The sequence below is a fragment of the Hyalella azteca genome, unplaced genomic scaffold, assembly GCF_000764305.2.
Source record: "Hyalella azteca isolate HAZT.00-mixed unplaced genomic scaffold, Hazt_2.0.2 contig11122, whole genome shotgun sequence".
Lineage (NCBI taxonomy): Eukaryota > Metazoa > Arthropoda > Malacostraca > Amphipoda > Hyalellidae > Hyalella > Hyalella azteca.
The window spans coordinates 262,916-282,983 of record NW_025941131.1 but is presented as its reverse complement, the minus strand read 5'-3'; the positions used below and the strand labels follow the sequence as shown (position 1 = coordinate 282,983).

Sequence of the window (20,068 nt, the reverse complement as noted above, 5' to 3'; positions counted from 1 at the left end):
CTCACGAACAATTTGTTCTATTCAATCGCTATTTTGCCCTTCGATTCTGAAAGAAACTTCACGTTAAACAGGACCCCATTAAAAATGTTCAGCGTAATCGACTTATTGAAAGCTTCAGACGGGCATTTATTTAACTTTTTCTACTGACACTTTGATGACAGGAATCTCGATCGCTGGGAAATGGAAAGAGCAAAGTGAATAGAATTTAAAACGTCGTTGAAACTCGAGCTTGTCTTGGTTTATTCATTTTTTGCCTCGTGTAGGGAAAGTTTAACATACTCGGAATAAAAAATTTGTTCATTTTGTCAACCTGTATTATTTATTGTGAAGTTTCCAGTTAGCGAATAACCTTAAGATTGAGATTGAATCTAATATTTTCAGAATATTTAAGCTTGTTAGCTTAGGAAATGACAACAAGGTTAACCGTTGCAGCAGAACACGAGTAGTTTAATCGAGAATTCAGCAATCCGTTTGCTCGCGACGCCTCCAGCATCAGGCTTAATCAGCAATATCGAATGCGAAGTTGTCACCTCCAAACCCTTTCACGCCCGATTTAAAGTCAATTTTTTTTAATTCGAGAATTTTTCGAAGCTCGCAATGTTGCATCTATGGAAATTTCAGTCGCTCGATCAGCATTACCGGCATTCCAACGCTGATATGAATTTTCCGCTTCACGATATCGAGCTGAGTGAATTTTTTTGCGAAACAGAGAAATAAAATTGGTAGTTAACGTACGTTTATATGAAATTTACCTGCGCTGGTACATTTCAATTGTCATTTTTTTGTTGTTGGTTGTAAACAAATTTCATATGGAAGATTGGGTTGATGAGGCAATCTTTGGTTCAGCACTTGTTAAATCACCAAAATCACCTTAAATCACCTTGATTAACATTCCTTTATTCGTTCGTTCAAATAAACTATAAAGATTATTTCATATTACGTGTTTCTTGCAGCTTCTTTTATTATCACAGTCTCCACAGAAATTTGTGAGTGTAATATGAATTGAATGTTGTTTTTAATTTTGCTGCGCCGAAAACGCATCGGCGGCAAAACACATTAAATTATAATTTTAGATTTCGAAACGTTTTACTCTTTTGCGGCGTAACTTTTATTCGCAATCAAATTTGTCTCTCTTTCTTGCAATTTTCGGTTTATTTATTAAAAAAAAAACTTAAAATATCAGTGGCCTCAGATAACCTCGCCTAAATATTTATCGCTATGCGCCATGCAAACTTTTCAATTCACACGAAGAGAAATGGATGACACTTTGTCCCATTAGCGATTCGCTTCTTGCTTTGGTGTAGGTCAACCAGAACCGAGTTTACCCGGCAAAAAGGCATATCAGTGCTACGTGCCTAAAGTGTCCCTATTTGGAATATATGACCCAGTTATTATTTTGAGTGCGTTGAAGAATATTTATTAGGTATAACATAATTCGGTGATTATAACGCCGCATCAATCAATTGTAGCAGCACTTTTGCCTCGCAAAATTCACACTCAATAATATAAGTGTGATTTTGTACAACTATGCGATGTACTTGCTTCTACAGTGTGGGTCATCTGGACCAATTTTTGCCCAGGAAAAAGTTCCGTCTGTGCTACGTCCGCTCCCTGTTGATGCTATGAGGAAGAAAGAAAGTGTGTCACTATTCGAACAGAATGTTCCAATTATTGTTCTGAGTGTAAGACATCGAATATTCTCGATGATTGCGAGCGCTTCCCCAAATGTCCTCGGGGAGATGGATCGCTTGAAGCTTGGCCACCCAGACCGGTCTCAGCCCTTTAATGTATATTTTATATACCAATGATGTTAATAAATATGGAAGTCATTCATATTAAAAATTGATTGCTCAGAAAAAAAGGAGCCTATGTTATGAAAAGTCATACATTCGGAAATTGTGATTTTTTTGTTCTACATAAGTATGCATGAATAATTATTTCATGGATTTGAACATAAATATACGGATGAACTATACTCGTATAATATACGTGTTATCCGCGTATAATAAACGTGCTGTCAGCGTATAATATTCACGTGATAAATTAATCGAGGAATTTTAACGTCGTGTAAAATTTTACGGATATTTATTTTTAACAAACGTGACGTATTGTTCTTAATTGGAAATTTTCTTCAATTAATAATTATGAAGTTATTTATTATTGGAATGACTTTTTATGAAATTCGTTCACATTAAGTGCCTGCCTTCCTATTCCGAAACTGCAGACGTACAAGCAGAATATAATCAGTGGCAGAAAATTCGTATAAAATATTATGAATAATTTCACCGAATCGTACCGGTGTGGGAATTTTTCTAAGTGGTTTTGATTATGGAAGAATTAGAAATGAATTGCGTCGCAGCCATTTCAATCCTTCGATCAAATTCAATTGGAATGAAATCCTTAAAAATTCGAAGGAGGACAGACTAAGGAATTCACTTCGTGATTCTTACATTCGCATTCCATGTCATTAATTTTTTAATACAAGAACATAAGCAGGATCATATAATTTTTTAATTTTTCCGTTCATTTGTTCCTGACCTAGAGCTTCGTGAGCCGCATAAGCACACTACGTGTGAGTTCTCACTGCTCACCTCGATATTCAGGCGGGCCTTTTGAGCAGAGTTTGTTTAATGAGTGCCTGCGAACAATGACTTCAAGCTCGGTCTTCAAGTAGGTCTTTTTGATGAAATTTTGCCCTTCAATACCCAAACTCGATGGTAATGACTCTCGAAGATGATGCGGACAATAGTTTGTTAGGACAACACAATAGCTTTGTCATGTCTGAGATTCGTGGGTAACTCGCGTCATCGAGTGTTTCACAGCCGCGCGGCCTGCCAACTACAAAGCTCTAGTGTTCACTCCTATCGATATTTTATTCACCGAGGACTGAAATTTCGTATATGATTTTTATTTTTGTTTTTATGAAGCCTATCAACCGTACTAGGTTTTATTTGTAGATATAGGTTTTATTTGTAGAAATGGCAATGCGAGCGGCTTGCCAATCACAAAGCTCTAGTGTTCACTCCTATCGATATTTTATTCACCGAGGACTGAAATTTCGTATATGATTTTTTTTTGTTGTTTTTATGAAGCCTATCATCCGTACTAGTTTTTATTTGTAGATATAGATTTTATTTGTAGAAATGGCAATGCAAGCGACCTTCCAACTACAAAGCTCTAGTGTTCACTCCTATCGATATTTTATTCACCGAGGACCGAAATTTCGTATTTGATTTTTTTTTATGAAGCCTATCATCCGTACTAGGTTTTATTTGTAGATATAGATTTTATTTGTAGAAATGGCAATGCAAGCGGCCTTCTAACTACAAAGCTCTAGTGTTCACTCCTATCGATATTTTATTCACCGAGGACCTAAATTTCATATTTAAAATTTTCTTGCTTTTATGAAGCCCATAAACCTTACTAGGTTTTATTGGCAGATTTATGTTATATTTGTAGAAATGGCAAGTATAATATTATAGCTATGATATCGAACGCTCAATCGTCCAATGATCGAACAACCCAATTAGTTGGCTTCATGTTCGATTTACGGCGTGAGCAATTAGTTGTCAATCACGTAAATTTTGTCAGATAAAATTATTCGAATGGAAAGATAAGATAGCTCTATTGTAAAGCAACTTCTGAAAATAAGAATCTTACTCAATACTTGAGCGTGCAAATTGAGACCTTCTCTGGAAATGCAGAAATTTACATTAGTAAGTGACAACATAGGAGCGCCACAAAAGTATGGAAACTACAATGAACTATAATAGCAATGAAGCGTTATCACATAGCATCATATATATAACACATCACTTGCACTTACCGCATCCGTTTAATCCCATTGGACTAAACTTGGCTACTATGCCAGTAATAATATGAGAAACTTTCATTAAATTAAAATAAGCATGCATTTTTTAATAAATATATTTAGAATCTTTTTATTTAGGTGCTAAGGTGCGAAAATTCTCCCTACTTGATATTATTAACACTTGTATTGTTCTAAACTTTAATCTTGAATCAAATTATCCAAGCTTAAACTGTAATTGGCAATTGTACCTCACTCCCGATCTAACAATTTATTGCAATGTTTATATTAACATTTTTGTTGATTTGTGTGCAGATTTCCAAACTAGAGGAAGACATCTTCAGACTGCGCACAGAGCTGTCTGGCATGAAGGAAGCGTCGAGTCTGCAAGTGCACAGCCTTGAGGAGCAAATAGAGGAGAAGAACAGACAAATTAAGAGACTTGAGCACAGACTAGAAAACAAGGCTGATATTGCCGACAAACTGGGGTAAGTACGAATAAGAGATTAATTAATAAATTAAGAGACTCGAGCACAGACTAGAAAACAAGGCAGATATTGCCGACAAACTGGGGTAAGTACGAATTAGAGATTAATTAATAAATTAAGAGACTCGAGCACAGACTAGAAAACAAGGCAGATATTGCCGACAAACTGGGGTAAGTACGAATTAGAGATTAATTGACAAATTAAGAGACTCGAGCACAGATTAGAAAACAAAGCAGATATTGCCGACAAACTAGGGTAAGTACGAATACATTTGTGTTTATTCTTAATTTGCTTTAAATAATTTGAACGTTAAGTAAGAATTATAAATTAATCGACAAATCAAGAAACTCAAGCACAGATTAGAAAACAAGTCAAATATTGCCGACAAACTTGGGTAGGTAAGAATAAATTTGTGTTTTTTCTTCATTGTTTTATATGATTTTAAGTCTTGGTTAGAATTAGAGATTAATTGACAAATTAAGATAATCGAGCACAGATTAGAAAACAAGGCAGATATTGCCGATGAACTTGGGTAAGTATGAATAAATTTGTGTTTTTTCTTCATCTGCTTTAAATAATTTCAACTCTTAAAATTACAGATTAATAATTATGAATTATAGTTATTATTATCGCATTACAGGTTAAGCATAGATTAGAAAACAGTGCAGATATTGAGTGGAAACTTAATGAACTTGAGTGGGTACGAACGAAATTATGCTTTTCTCTCCTTCTTGTTTACACATCTGATTTTTCACTTGGAGTTTAATTTGTTTGTTAATTTAGATTGTTATTTCTTTCAAGAATTTATTTTAATTTTGAAAAATTAAAAGGCATGAGCACTGATTTGAAAGCAAATGAGGTGTTTTCAATAAACTTTTATGTGGACAAGTAAACTTAGGCATTTTTATTTATTCGTGTTTATTTATATTTGACGTTTTTCCTGTTCATTATTTTTATTTAATTCATCAGTTTAAGTTTGACATTTAATAGAAAATAATGAAACCATAGCATTCATCTATCAGTAAAAAATTTATTGTCGATAAGTTAAGATGAGTGCTAACAAACTAAATCTTCCTCTTATTTTTGTATTACCTCTCTGAACTCGGCTTTCTTTGTACTAGTTTCGCATGTTCGTACGTATAATTGAATTTATTTACGCTGCAATTAAGCATTCCAATAAAATTGAGCCCTGATCGAAAACTGAAAAATTTTTAGAACTACTTCAGAATTTAGTTTCTAACGTTGTACTGCAATATTTTTCAAGAAGCTTTTCTTATGCTTCACATTGTTCGGTTTGTAAAGAATAAAACTGGTTTGAAATTTTTCCTCTTTCAGTTTTGAATTTTTCTATGAAAACACAGACCCAGAATTCTAATTTTCCCGCAGTGAAACAAACTCGCCGTGTGTTTGTTTGTTTTCATTCAAAATGCGATACGTTTTGTAGCGGCTTTATCTGGTTCACGGGCTTTATTATGCGAAATCTATTCGGGCAAAATGTTGCGCCAATATTTACATACGACTTAACTTTAGCAATTAATCACGTTATTTAATAAGCGCAAGTTTCTAAAAAAAGTTTTTAAATTTCCTGACACAAGCAGAAGAACATTTTTTACAAATATAAAGTTGGTCTCTAGTGCTGAAATTTCCGTTTCTTTTCAAATCAGTAAATACTATGCAAATGGCAATCAATTAACGTATGCTGGATAATTATTATCACATAATAAAAAATTAGCCATGGATTACTTTTTGGTTAGTCACAGCTCTGTTGCAGTAGGAAGTTACCATAAAGCCAATACTGAAAAATATTTGCCTGATAATAGCAAAGATTCAAATTTTTGCACGAATAAAAATTGATCCAGAGCTCATGTTCTCATATCAGTTCATTCTTCATAAAAATGTCCATTCAAGTTGTCTTTGGCTGTGCAGCGAGATTGGCTTGCGCTCCCCCTGCAAATTCGTACACAGAGAACGAGCGCCAGCGAACTGGTATCAGAAGGTCCATCAGTTCCCGTTGGTTTATCAAAGTCTTCGCTAATGACGAACCCTCGAAGTAACGACAATAAAACGCGCCGAACAGCACGCCGTTTCCCCTCCTTGGGTCACATTCGTACATTCAATACCTTTCGTAAATTCAATACCTTTCGTAAATTCAATGCCTTTCGTACATTCAATGCCTTTCGTACATTCAATAATTTTAGTACATTCAATACCTTTCGTAAATTCAATACCTTTCGTAAATTCAATACCTTTCGTAAATTCAATGCCTTTCGTACATTCAATAATTTTCGTACATTCAATACCTTTCGTACATTCAATACCTTTCGTGCATTCAATACATTTCGTACATTCAATACCTTTCGTACATTCAATAACTTTCATACATTCAATACATTTCGTCAATTCAATACCTTTCGTACAATCAATACCTTTCGTACATTCAATACATTTCGTACATTCACTGCCTTTCGTACATTCAATACCTTTCGTACATTCAATAACTTTCGTACATTCAATACATTTCGTACATTCAATACCTTTCATGCATTCAGTACCTTTCGTACATTTAATTCCTTTCGTTCATTAATTCAATACCTTTCGTTCATTCAATACCTGGTCGATGCCCTGGCCTCCATCAGGGTTAAAAATTTCACGTCAACAATGTTACAATTAATATTCTATGTGCATGTGAAACCTAGGAAATTGCCGTGTGCGAAACCTCTCCTTCAGGCACGTTTTGTTTCTTCGTAGCTGCACTTCATGAAAACACGGAACTAAATTACCCTTTAAATTATTACATGATTGACTTATGCGTACTTATAACAATTATTCAGCTTACTTTGGATGTTTTTGAAATTAGAAGTTTCGAGTTCCGATATATCGTCGATTACATTGTACGGCTGAAATATGAGCGGTCTCTAATCGCTAATCCTGTTGTAGAAGAAAATAATCTCTTGGGTGGATAATCTTGGATTCGTTCATACCATTTCTTGGTTACCTAGTGAAGGTCTTTTCAAAATATTGCTTTAACGAGTCAGATGTTTTATTGTTTTCGATTCGTAGTGAAGCCAATCGACATAATTTTCCGCAATCTGAACACCACTTATGATGATTAAGCCAAATTCGAGTGCTTGACTCGCTTCTCAGTGACCACCAGACGGCGGTCTATGGATATGTCACCTATAACATCAACCATCATGTTCACCTGAGGAAAAATCAATTCCCGACAAGGATGACTCCGATGCCGTTTGGTCACAGATTGTTTCCCTTTTCCCTCCGATATGTTCTCGTTGAAACGAGAATCCCTTCCGTCGCAAGGCATTGCATTATCAGCTTGAGAGCCACAATGAGACTCCACTCGAGAGGAAACACAAGTTATTTATCTAGAAGCAGTCATGCCTGAATGCTCGATGTGCGATATCGCCATCCACTGGTGCTCACTCGTCCCCTACAAGTCCTATTGAAGGATTGCACGGCATAAGGTTCTCCTTGGTTGGTCCCACTTCAAAGCAGTTCAAGTTACTCCTAGTGTCATCATAATTTGTGTTGGGATATTGCCATCATATTGGCTACCAGGGATTTATATATAAAATATTCGTTCAACGCTAGTGTTTTTGGATCAATCGATGATCCTTCCACAAGATACCTACCTAATCTAGAATGTCGACTGCTCCTCAGTTAAAAAAACATTTCCCTAACAATATTTCACAGACTTCATCAAATTTAGCAATTTTTTTCTAAAAATATCTTGTTATTCTCCAAATATTATTCCTAATTTAACTTCAGTAACGGAATGATTGTTGATACAATAATCCAGCGTCTTTTCTAGTATCCGGATTTCTTGAGAATCTATCAACATGTAAGGACAATCGTGGTACTATAATGGACGTTTGTCATCAACAACGTCGGCACTGGACATTGTGTCGACCAGGAGTTGATGTATACAAGACTTTTATGACTTTACCAACGCCCTCAATTAGCGACTCATGTAACGGAAGCGGTGCTTCTTTGTAGCGTATTGCGAGCATAAATGTTTTGCCTCCAGATCGCTTGCTTGGCTTCAAATTTCCGCGTTGAGGCAAGATTTGTGCAAGTCTTTAGCAATCATTCTTCCCCATCACGTATGCATTCTAATTTACGATCAAACCTTCGTTTACCAATTTAAAAAAAAAAACAATATAAACCCCAATTTCGTGCAATTATTGCTACTTTTAATTAAGCCCAGTTCTCATGTTACTAAAAATTTATTTAATTATTGTTAGATTGTCTTCTGTTTTTCCGTAACTTATCTCACATTATCGAGAGAGTTTTCAAGTAATGATTTATACTGAATTGTTTATTTTTCTTCCATTACGATCGCACTGAATATGCTAGACGTGTGTTCATGTTAGTTGTGCATGACTTTCCTTTATTCAAGAGCACGAATAAGTTGATTGCTATAAGTTCTGCAGCCCCAGTTGCTTATTAATTGGAAACCTAAGAGGTCTATTATATCAAAGAGCGAGGTTTTACGAGATTCATAACTTTGATGGTATTTACTAAACACTTTGCCCGCTACGTGACTTGGTAACTAACGAGTTTATTCCTTTGATTGAAGATTTACAAACAGTTTCACCAGAACGATCGCTGCAATATAACCCGTATTCGTTGACATTAACTTCAATAGTCTATTTTCTTTATGTTTAAAAACTATGTAATTTTTCTAACGTACGAAATGTATTGGACAATTTCATTCGAAAATTATTCAATATTGCAGCTGTGTCAAAATATTCTTGATGATCTTTGGCTTCACACTGGATGATATTATGAGATTTATTTAATTATCATTGACCTGCCTTTTCAAGTTCATGAATGCTCGCTTTTTTATAATGTAACTACTCATAAATATAATCAAGCAACCACCGATACTATTAACAAAATATTTTAAATTAGTGCTTATGGCGTAACTCGATCGATACTGATTACAATATTTTCTATATTTTTCATCAACACTGCATGTCGGAAAATAACTTAATATCAAATCATGAACATTGCGCAGAAATAATGACATTTTGAAAGAACTTTGAACTACTAAAAAACAGTATTTAGATACTTTTTGTCATCGATGAAAGTCTGAAAAATTTAATAATGTGGTAGAAATATCCCTGAAGGGAGGGAACGAGGAAAAAGCTATACGTGCTGCCTCATTTCCTTCCATCTCTAGAAAGTTGGCTTGCCCTGACTTTTTTTCTGGTGAAATCTTCGATTCTCGGATATCGATTCAATTCTCATTTTTTATTGTTTATTCGCTTAGCTTCTTACATGACGATGGATAATTCCATGTCGTTTGATTCAAGACGTGAGGAAGGCCAGCTGAGCGATGTTAGCATAATTTTCAAAACTGAATCACTCCTTGTTGTTAATAACTTAAATCAATTCGTGTTGACTTTCAATGTAATATATACATTTGTTTTCGTTGAAAGATTCCCGAAGAAGGTTTGGTATAAATTTATTTCTGTATATACAATTAAATTGAAAATCTTTTTACCTGCAAAATCTTGAGTTCCTATTCAAATGATTTTCACTTTGGTTCTTCAGAAAAATTCATTGCAGCTTGTTCCTTCATTGTTTGTTAATTTATGGAATTGGTATTGATTTTTCCTTGAGATAACAATTTTTCAAGTTAATTGTTTAAACCTAAGTCCCTCCTGCTTATTCTTATATGGTTTCTGTGATTTGTTTGTTTTTTGTTTTAATGTTTTAATCTTTATTCAAACATATCTCTTTAGGTTACAGTTCATCAATATCCCTAGTAAATTAATTATGAACTAATGTGAATACGCCGTATCGAATCCGAGTGCCGTGGCATGCCATTTCTTGACGTAATTCCGGCCCCGGAGTTTGATTTGCCGAAATGTTTTTACCTCGAGGGAATAGCTCTAAAGTTTGGTCCCTAGGCCAGCGCTTCGGCTGATAAGAATTTTTTCCTACCAACCCTTCATCTAATGGATACCGAACCGAATTTTCCGACTCTTCAAACCGGGAATCACTTTAGGAACTTTTAAGTGCGGTCTTTGAGTTGCGTTTCCTTGGAGTTTTTGCAGCATCTTCCGAATTTGGAGACATCAAATGGAGAAGATCAGAAGACCAAGATTGTAGTTGTTTCTTCTTATTATAAAAGTATTTTCAATCCAGTAATTCAGCCTCCTTCGTCGTTTTTAGCACCATCAAACACGGCTGCTTCACTCCAGTTTACGTACGTTACTAAATATATTTATTAGTATTTCATTAATACCAGGTGAAACATAGCACATTTTCTTTCTATAATACGGTCAAAAAATGCATCTTAGGAATAGTGTAAATAATTTTGAAAGATAATAATAATCGTGATGGTGTCAAAACGAAAATAAAGATGAACGGAATACTTTGAAAAGAATCATACAAAGCTTTACTCCGTACATAACCAATTCGAAACATTTTCCCTGCTGTTCGTTGTCGAGCTTGTTTTCTGTGCGATGTTTCCGGAAACTTCCGTTTATTTGCTCCAAGTTTTCGGCGCTATAAAACTAAGACAGTCTACACAAGAACAACCTTAATCGAGTCTCCTTCAAAATCCCCTATTGTAAAGTCAGCTTCAGTTGTTTATTATACACGATTTCATTTTGTTGTTCCGTTTACCAAAAATATTATAAATTATATATTTCTAAAACATTATTATTAGTATGGAAAAATCTAATGATACTCAGGAATCGAATGTTGCCTGGAACAATTTATGTAACAGGTCTGCATAACTTTGAATATATGCTCATGCTCCATTAATCTTACATCAACAATTCCCGTTGTGATGCCCTGTCCGATGTCTGAATAACCCTGTTATTCAGACAAATTTGATTTTACCTTAAAAAATTTTTTTTGTTCAGTGTTGCGTACATTTCCGCCCAAAGGGTTTCATCAAAGAAGTGGAAAAATTGTAGGTTGTTCCAACTCTGCAATTTCGCCATTTTTGTTATTCAGACAAATTTGATTTTACCTTAAAAAGCCATCTTGGGTATGCATTTTTTAAGTATTTTCTGTTAAACTAATTAAATTACAGTGCTGAATTCCGCACGAATTTCCCAAAATGCTGCAAAGCACCACTGTCATTTCTCGAAAACTTGCAATTTTGCATGACTTACTTTCATTGGTTTCGTGATGGTAAATAGGTGAAACATTATAAATACCAGCATTTGTTGTCATTAATAACAATTACGTCATAGACATTTGAGGTAAGAATAAATAAAAATCATTTCTAAGGGAGAACTGGTACATATAACCACCCACGTAGCGAGCTCGGTAGCAGTGCCCTGCGTCGTACCAGCAAACAAGGCGGCAAACAACGGTACATGGCAAATATACCGACAAGCTTCAACCGGCAATTCGGAACACCATTAGGTGATTATGAACACCAGCTGTCACACATAATCATGATTTATTGCTCTGCATTTTCATCAATTATGAATTTGAATCATAAAAAATACATTTCAATCTTTCAATTTTTGAACATTTTTCCGTATATTAGAACGCGAAAGAATATCGTTTTGTTACACATCAGCTGCACCACTTGCGAACCTACGTCTTATTTAATGCTGCTCGGTAAGAGTACAATGATAAACTTACTTATTTTGAGAACGAAAAAGACTGCATATAGTACGGTGATTTTTACCGTGAATAAATCAACTTGATGATGCGATAGATTCGACTATTATTCTGATATTGAAGTTTCTATAATTGCACCCGCGTGATACATGGTTAATCTGTTCGAAGTTGAATTACCAGTTGTATGTTTCTTTAAGTTCCAACCTAGGATAATTCAGTTTCTTCTTTGTATAACTGAAACCTTGTAATAATTCCCATCTGTGACGATAACTGTTTTAATGTGAATTTCGAAGTGCCTTTATGGGAATGAACATATCCGTTTGATTTATATAGACGAATCTAATCCGGTAAGAAGACATAGAATTATTCGTTTCAGTTCATGTAAGTTTCGTAACGCTTTTTAATGAATTAATCGAGCATGATAAATTATTACGATATTATTCTGTGAAATTCGGATCATATTCCATTGTGCGTCTGGAAGAAGATAGTAAAAAACCAGCATAGTTTTCAAACGAACACCTTGCAAACGGCATTGCGTGACGTGCATATTAATGAGCGTCTAGTAAATCTATGTGGAAGTTGAGGTAGAGCGCGCAACACCACCGAGCAATTTTATTGTACTCGGCTATATTTTAACAATCGAGCATGCAAATATAAAATTTAATATGTCTAGAATTCGCATCCTTCAAAATCGTTCTGAGTTTGTAATGAAGTATTAGTTCTAGGTAGAAAATTATATTTTATTTTAGAGATTAAAGATCTATGTTGAAAAATTATACGTTTTTGCGCAATGAATGATTAAACAGGCAATATTGCACACTCTTGACGTCATTTCAAACTCTCTACTATATAATCCCTTTGTACGCTTCAATTCAATTTTCAAAAATTCCCAAGTTTCACATCATAATGTATCAAACTTACTTAGTTAAGAAAATGCCTAAAATACCTTGATGAAATGGCCGAAAAAAAAAACAGAACAGATGATGACTTTGAAATAATGAACTTCATGTCTTAGTATGTCCGATCTACGTCCGCATGCGGAGTCCGCAATTACTCATTGGCTGCTGCGTGTGACGTGGTCGTCTTGATCGCATTTGCATGCCATCCTGCACGATTTTATGGATACATTTTGCTCGATTGTTATAGCGAGAGCGCGACGTCGGGCATTTCCTTACTGCTGTTGATCACATTTGCATGCCATCCTGCACGATTTTATGGATACATTTTGCTCGATTGTTATAGCGAGAGCGCGACGTCGGGCATTTCCTTACTGCTGTGCATATCGACGGTTGTCAGAGCAATACTTCTTTGCTCAGCAGTAATTCATGGCACCAACAATATTGAGAACAATATCTAATTAATTTAGCAAATCTTTTATAAATTATTATCCTTCCTTCTATCTTCCTTCTAAATTATCTTCCTTCCTTCTATCGTGAATACGTTGTCCATCAAATAATTTGTTATCGAAACTCGAATTGTGATTCATTTTTCTTTATTGGCTTCTATCTTGATACCCTTTCGTAAAAAATTCAAATTAAATGTTTTATGCTCCATTCAACAGAAGTGTCAATCATGGAATAAAAATCTTTTGGGTCGATGTTGAAGCTGTTTATTGCTTCAATAATATTCAATAATAATATTGCTTCAATAATATTTATTGAGCTGTTTATTGCTTCAATAATATTCAGCTCAATATTTCCAATTTGAAATAAACTCGAATATTTCCTTAATGACGTCTACCGAGGAGTAAGTAACATCGTCTCTCAATAAAAATTTGTATTGAAGAACGATTGAAATTTTTTTCTTCACGCATGAATGCGATTTCAACGTTGACTAGTGATTAGAATACGATCATTTCCTACAGACCTATAACATGTGAATGTCATTCGAAACTTTATTTAGGCGTTTTGACTCCCACAACAGGTGTTTAACTTCATGAGTTGCGTTGATTTCGTGAACTACTTATAACCGAAAATTATTTACATTTCCAACAAAATAAATTGATAAATCTCACCAAGAATTAACTGATCTGCTTGGCAAACCTGCATGATCGGTCAAGCACAGCGAACCTTCTTTGCAATCCTCGGTGTTTTTTTTTCAACTGAGCCTTGAATTAAAATTCATCTAGAATTTGATTTTCTTTTCTAAAATAGAATAGACATCAATAAAAAAATATGTGCAGGAAGAACATTAAGTATAGTATGCTGACCAAATAAGAAATAAATTCAATGGAGCTGAAGAATAAGTGAAAAGTTCGAACAATATCCTCATAGAATGCGATTAAATTTAAAGCAGGCTGCACCAGTTGAACGAGGTGCTAGAGGTGAGCTTGAGTCAGATACGTCTTATCAATTCGAAAGGAACTCTTGACATGCAACCTCGCTCCTTTATAAGAACGATACTACGAATATCTCATAACAATATTATTAGAAGCTCCATGTAATCTCCCAATGAGGCTCTGTATCGAGTAGCAGATTACACGAGTACGATATACAGACACGATATACAGTGCGATGGACAGACACGATTGAGGCCTTCTTACGTGCCACTTAAAAGCGGTATTATATACGCAGGCTGGCTCGTGTGAGGATAGTTAAGAATGTGATCGCTGGATAAGCCAGGTCACGGAGCGGTTATGTTCCTTCGAGGAAATTGGTTCACCTTCAAGTGAGCTCGTATCAGTATTCTGTTTCGCGATTACTTCAAATACTAATTCAGGTTGTTCTTATGCGGAGTTTTTAGGGCGCTTGAAGACAGAGTGTCATTATTAATTTATATTGCGCATGAATAAGCATGGTTTACTAATCGTTATTTTTTAGTAATTCAGGCAACTATGAACAGAAATATAATTGTTCCCTCTCAATTTAAGCAACCGGTAAATAACGTTCATTTATCACTCATTCACCTTTCATTTTGTAAACAGCTTGTAATTTATTATTAAACTTCTTCAAGGCTCTGAATTTTTAGATCATGATTGAAAAATCAGTCTTGCATTTAGAATATACAGAATATACGTCAAGACGCGTGCTGCTAGAAGCTCGATTGCGTACAAAGACTCGGAGATCCTATGAAGAAATCATGATGGATTGATCGTCTATTGATCGTACGAAGTAATTGAGTGAATGATGAACTCTCAAGGCCCAGAAGTATTCGCCGGTTTCTAGCTTGAATTGATTTATGAATGGTGTAACCATTCCGGCTTATTGAGCCTAACCATCTATAGGATCACTGAGCCTAACCATCACGACTTATTGAGTCTCAACATCTTTACCACTATTTTTTAGACGATTGATCAATTTTAGTCACTTTTAATCTAGTTGCAAAAGCTTAAACTGATTGACTGACTCGTGAAGATCTAAAATTTTCACGTTCTCACTTTTCCTTGTAGTGAATTTATGTATATCAACCGAGCGAATCGTAGAAGCATACCAATTCAGTTGAAGGTGAAGTAAACTTAGACAATGCAATTACATTCAAATTGAGTTCTCGAGTGTTAGTCAACGTCCAGCTTACTTTCAAATTCCAAATTTGTCAATTCTCTTTGCTCATTTGAAATGCATAAATGGAGCAACATATTTTTTAATGCACAATCAAAAAAAGATTCAACGCAAAAGACGCGTGCAACTGAAGGCGATTGGCGATATAACAAATTTGTGGTCATTAATTTTGCATCATGAGAGCATCAGTATAAATTTCACACTCTCTTCGATTGATTTCATTGTTCAGGATTCATTCCGTACAGCAGTGGTGTGAATGGAGCCTTGAACTGTAAGTGCGATAAATGATCGCGGCCCTGAATCGGTCCTGTTGAGAGCTCTATCAAAGTGATGACTCCGGTCGATGTATGATTATCGTATTGTTAAGAAGTGAATCAAGTGCTCGACTTCCTTTGTCTTGAATCCTTTCAAAGAGCGCAAGTGATAAGGACTGTTCGCTGCTCCTTCGCTTATTAGGCATATTTTCAACCCTTATATTTCGACCCTTCGCTTATTAGGCATATTTTCAACCCTTATATTTCGACCCTTCGCTCATTATTAGGCATATTTTCAACCCTTAATATACGTATTTTGACCCTTCGCTTGTTAGGCATATTTTCGCCAGCTTAGACCGAAGTGCTTGGTGCTGCTACGAATGTGTTCGTTAACTTTGATAGCCACGCGTCCTGACTCGCATACACATTAGATATTAGTTACAGTAATCACGTAGTATAACTGTTAGTCATCGATTTGTATTTGTGTGCTCTGTGTATTTGTAATTACTAGCTGCAGAAGTACTATTTATGAATCAAGGTTGGCCGTGAAAAAATAAGTCTTAGCTGGAGTTTACTCGTAAATTAAAAATATATTAATACTTGGCCTTCTATTTTGTCCATTTCTGCTACAATTTTTCACGTTGTTAGGATGAGTAAAAATTAAATATAATGAAGTTCTTTTAGGAAATAAAACTAATTTTCATGAAAACTAAGTAACTAGTTTTCTCTGGAAGGAAGTGGCATGTTTTTCGGCCAAACGATTGTACACATTCCTTGGAAATTTCGATTTAAAGATATAACACAATTAGTTTTCATTCTTAACAAAGTTTGCATGGTATTGTAAAAGCTGAGTATAGTAATATATCCGGTCACTGAACTGTTTAACTGATAAGTTAAAAGTGTCAATTTCGTTGTGCAAATGAACGTTCTTTGGACGAGCAACAATTTAGTCTAAAAACAAACTATCCCACCAGGCTATAGTTTCGCTTTAGATTCTCTGGATTGGCCAACAAATATTGCATTAAAGCTTCCATCGTATTTTATTGAACTTATTTACAGGAGAGACAGGGACCGATAAACCCTGTTAGAAGCTCAACTTTGTACATTTGGAACAATTTAAAGAAAAGTTGGCGATGCTCAGAGTCTTTGGGAGTGAGGGAGTCGCTGCTTGGAAGAAATGTAATTACCGTCGAAGTCTGCCGAGCATTTTGTTCGCAATCGAGAATTGCCTGCCGCACACGCAATCGATTTGTTCTTTTTGACTGAGACAGGTATTTTAGGTTGTTTTAAATATCATTTCTTTAATCTTCATTTTCCCAGAATATTTTTAGGTAGATAAAAGTACAGGCTGAACATTCAAATGTGTTAGATTATTGCACCATCATCACACTTGGGGTGTGATGATGATAGTGCAGTCTCTATACTGCCATTCAAATACATTCTATAAAAGCCTTTTAGACGAATAAACCAAATTTTGACATTCAGCTAGTAATCTTCGTTTGATTTTTAATCTTCTTCGTAAGATTTCTAAAATTTTTGTGAGATAGTTAATATTCTTTGAAAGATGATCGTAGATATTAAAGATTCTTCGTAATATATTAAATATTCTTCGTATGATATCAAAGATTCTTCGTAAGATATTAAAGATTCTTCGTAAGATATTAAAGATTCTTTGTAAGATAATAATAATCATAAGTTATAACACACAGCCATGTGCAGCTCACGGCCATACGAACTGCTGCTCTCAACACAAGATAGAACAAAGCGTAGCAGGCTGATGGGTCTGGCGCTGTCCTATAGATGGTATTCTCATTAGGATGTTGTTCTGTGCGCAGCTCTGTACGGCTGCCGCAGCTGCCTACGAGCTGCTTTACAGGCTTAAAAACTCAGCCTGCACTCATACAAATGAATGGGTCATCTTGTCGAAATAGACTATTTCTTACTCACTGCAGGAGAAAATAATAGACGTAAAACTGATGCTCCCATTTTCTAGGCCAAGCTGGGTCAGAATTAAACATAGGTGAAAATTACTCGCTTCTGGGTTGTCTTACTTGTTTATCTGAGTGTGTCCATACGTTGCCAATGAATGACCGGCGAAAAAACGTAGCTGGTGCGGCCTTAATTTTAACTTAGGATTGAATGAGGAAAGAGAACATCACTTTGACAGAATGTTCAGTAAGTTTTAAAAATTAAAAAAAAATCTGTTAGAAAGTAAATGTGAGATATTATGTGTTATTAATCTCTATGATAAAATTCTACCATTAGGTCAAATTATGTTCCGCTCAAAGTTTTATGTAGCTATGATAATAAACGAAAGAAATTAGCAACGAACGAATCGAGTTTTATGACATAACTATATATTTTGTATTTATCGAACGTACATGACTGTACTTGAGAGGAACGAAAAATTTCATGAGTGCGCAGAGCATCCTATTCTATTTAGTTCACTTACATGTCGCTTAGAAGCAAATGAATTTCTTTCAGAACTTGAAAGTATTTTACACATTTTATAATGAAATTTCAGTTCCAGTCATGGTTATGTCCCATCAAGAAGTAAGTCACTAGAAGAACCCACCAATCTGTGACGAGATGAATATACTTGCATTCTGTCAAATATACTTTAATTCTGTCAAAGTTGTCTACGACCAAATAATCATTTCAGTACGCTGATCACGCTTTCGAAATTCCGTTTTACCAGCCAAAATTCCAATAAAATGTTGTAAAAAAATTTCCGGATTTTACCTGAAAACGATTATTATTTTAGAACACGGCTGTACATAGAAGAAATTTCGCTGGAACATTGGATAAGCAGAAGGTCGTTTAAAAAGGTTTCACGGAAAGCAGCATTGGCATCGCCGCGTAAAACAAGCAAGAGGCCGTGCGATATCAATGCTTATTTCTCGAGCGAAAGTCTGGCGCGGTGTTTCCCAAGTAATTCACGCAAACGAGCTTCAAAGGAAGAAGTTATGGGTCTCACCTAAAAGCCGCATAAGTAAATAAAGTGCTGAAAGCCTCGAAATAAGTGATCATTTGAAAGCTAGCGCCAGGCTTTCAAGCCACTTTCGTGGCGTGAGATTTAAACAAGTCATGCATGACGCGGTCTTCGGGATATTGCGTTGTGGAAAAAATTGCCAAAACCTGTTGGATTCTTGTCAATAATACGGTAAAAAGGAAAAGGCTTAAATGTGTCATCAGTTAAGAATTTATACTGGACGTGAGTGCATTTCTTGAATGTTACAAAACATTTGCAAAGACTCATCAAAATCGATGTATAATGAATCATTTTTTTCCATTCGACTAATATTGCACGATTAGTTTACATTCGCTGCCTCACCGGAAATCTTGAGAAATTATTTCAGTATCAATGTGACTTATGTTGAAGCATAAAATTTTTTTAATTCATGTCTTCGTAAGAACGATGATTCAAAAATTCTAAATTGGTGCTTATTTTTCTCTGAGGAAGAGGCCGAAATTTTACGTCGCATTTATATGTTATTTATTGAACGAAACTTCAAATCTTTTATATCAAACAACGAGCAAATTTTCATTATACAGTTGGCTATTTTTCAATTAATACAAACTGGTTTATTTGAATATAGGATCCATCTAGCAGCTGACGCTCTGAGATCAGAATTCGGAGTATAGTAATTTTTAGATAATTTGTACACAAAACGCCTCGACTGAAACTATCAGCTTGGTTAACTGCTCAGCAACTAACTGCTCAGCTACTAACTGCTCTGCAATTAACTGCTCAGCAACTAACAGCTCAGCAACTAACTGCTCAGCAACTAACTGCTCAGCAACTAACTGCTTGTTATTTGCTCTGCAACTGATTGGTTAACTTCTCAGTAGCGAGCTGACTTCGTTACTGAAATTCTAACAAAAATCGAGCACATTAAAATATTCAAGACAGGCCTCGCTCCCCCGCTGCCACGATGCGCGTTTAAGCCATTGTGTTGAGCAAGTTTTGGCACTTATGACACTTTACGGCCGTGCGCTAAGTGGCAACTCTGTCGAAATTCTTGTATTTGCCGTCAAAACTATTAAGGCGGCAACGAGTCTACTTCTGAACTCATCTCCGAGCTTCTTTTTTTCTAATATTCGTCGTTCAATATTCCGATCGATACTTGCAATTAGTTCTCATGATTACAATCCCATAATAAATGTATTAATAATAATTATGTTTGGTTAAAAATAAGGCAAATTTTATTGAGGACTTCTTTTGAGTTTAATCTCTCAAGCTTTCTGATAAGAGGTACAATAATAGGGTCAATGTGTCTTAAAATTTGTCCAAATGAAATGTTTGATAAATCCTGATAAATAATAATTATCATACAATTTCGTTAACTCTGGAATCAATAGCCGTAAAATTCCGTTACTTTCTTATTTCGTAAAACCAATTGATTTTCT

General features: G+C 35.2%; 1 protein-coding gene across 1 annotated transcript in view; it reads left to right on the top strand.

The window, feature by feature from the left end:
* The window catches only part of LOC108670978 (homeobox protein cut), a 208,269-nt gene that overhangs the window by 53,257 nt on the left and 134,944 nt on the right, over positions 1-20,068 (top strand). Inside the window, exon 5 of the mRNA XM_018158463.2 lies at positions 4,124-4,296. Within this exon, the coding sequence (XP_018013952.2) occupies positions 4,124-4,296 (173 nt within the window). The remainder of the gene's footprint in view (positions 1-4,123; positions 4,297-20,068) is intronic.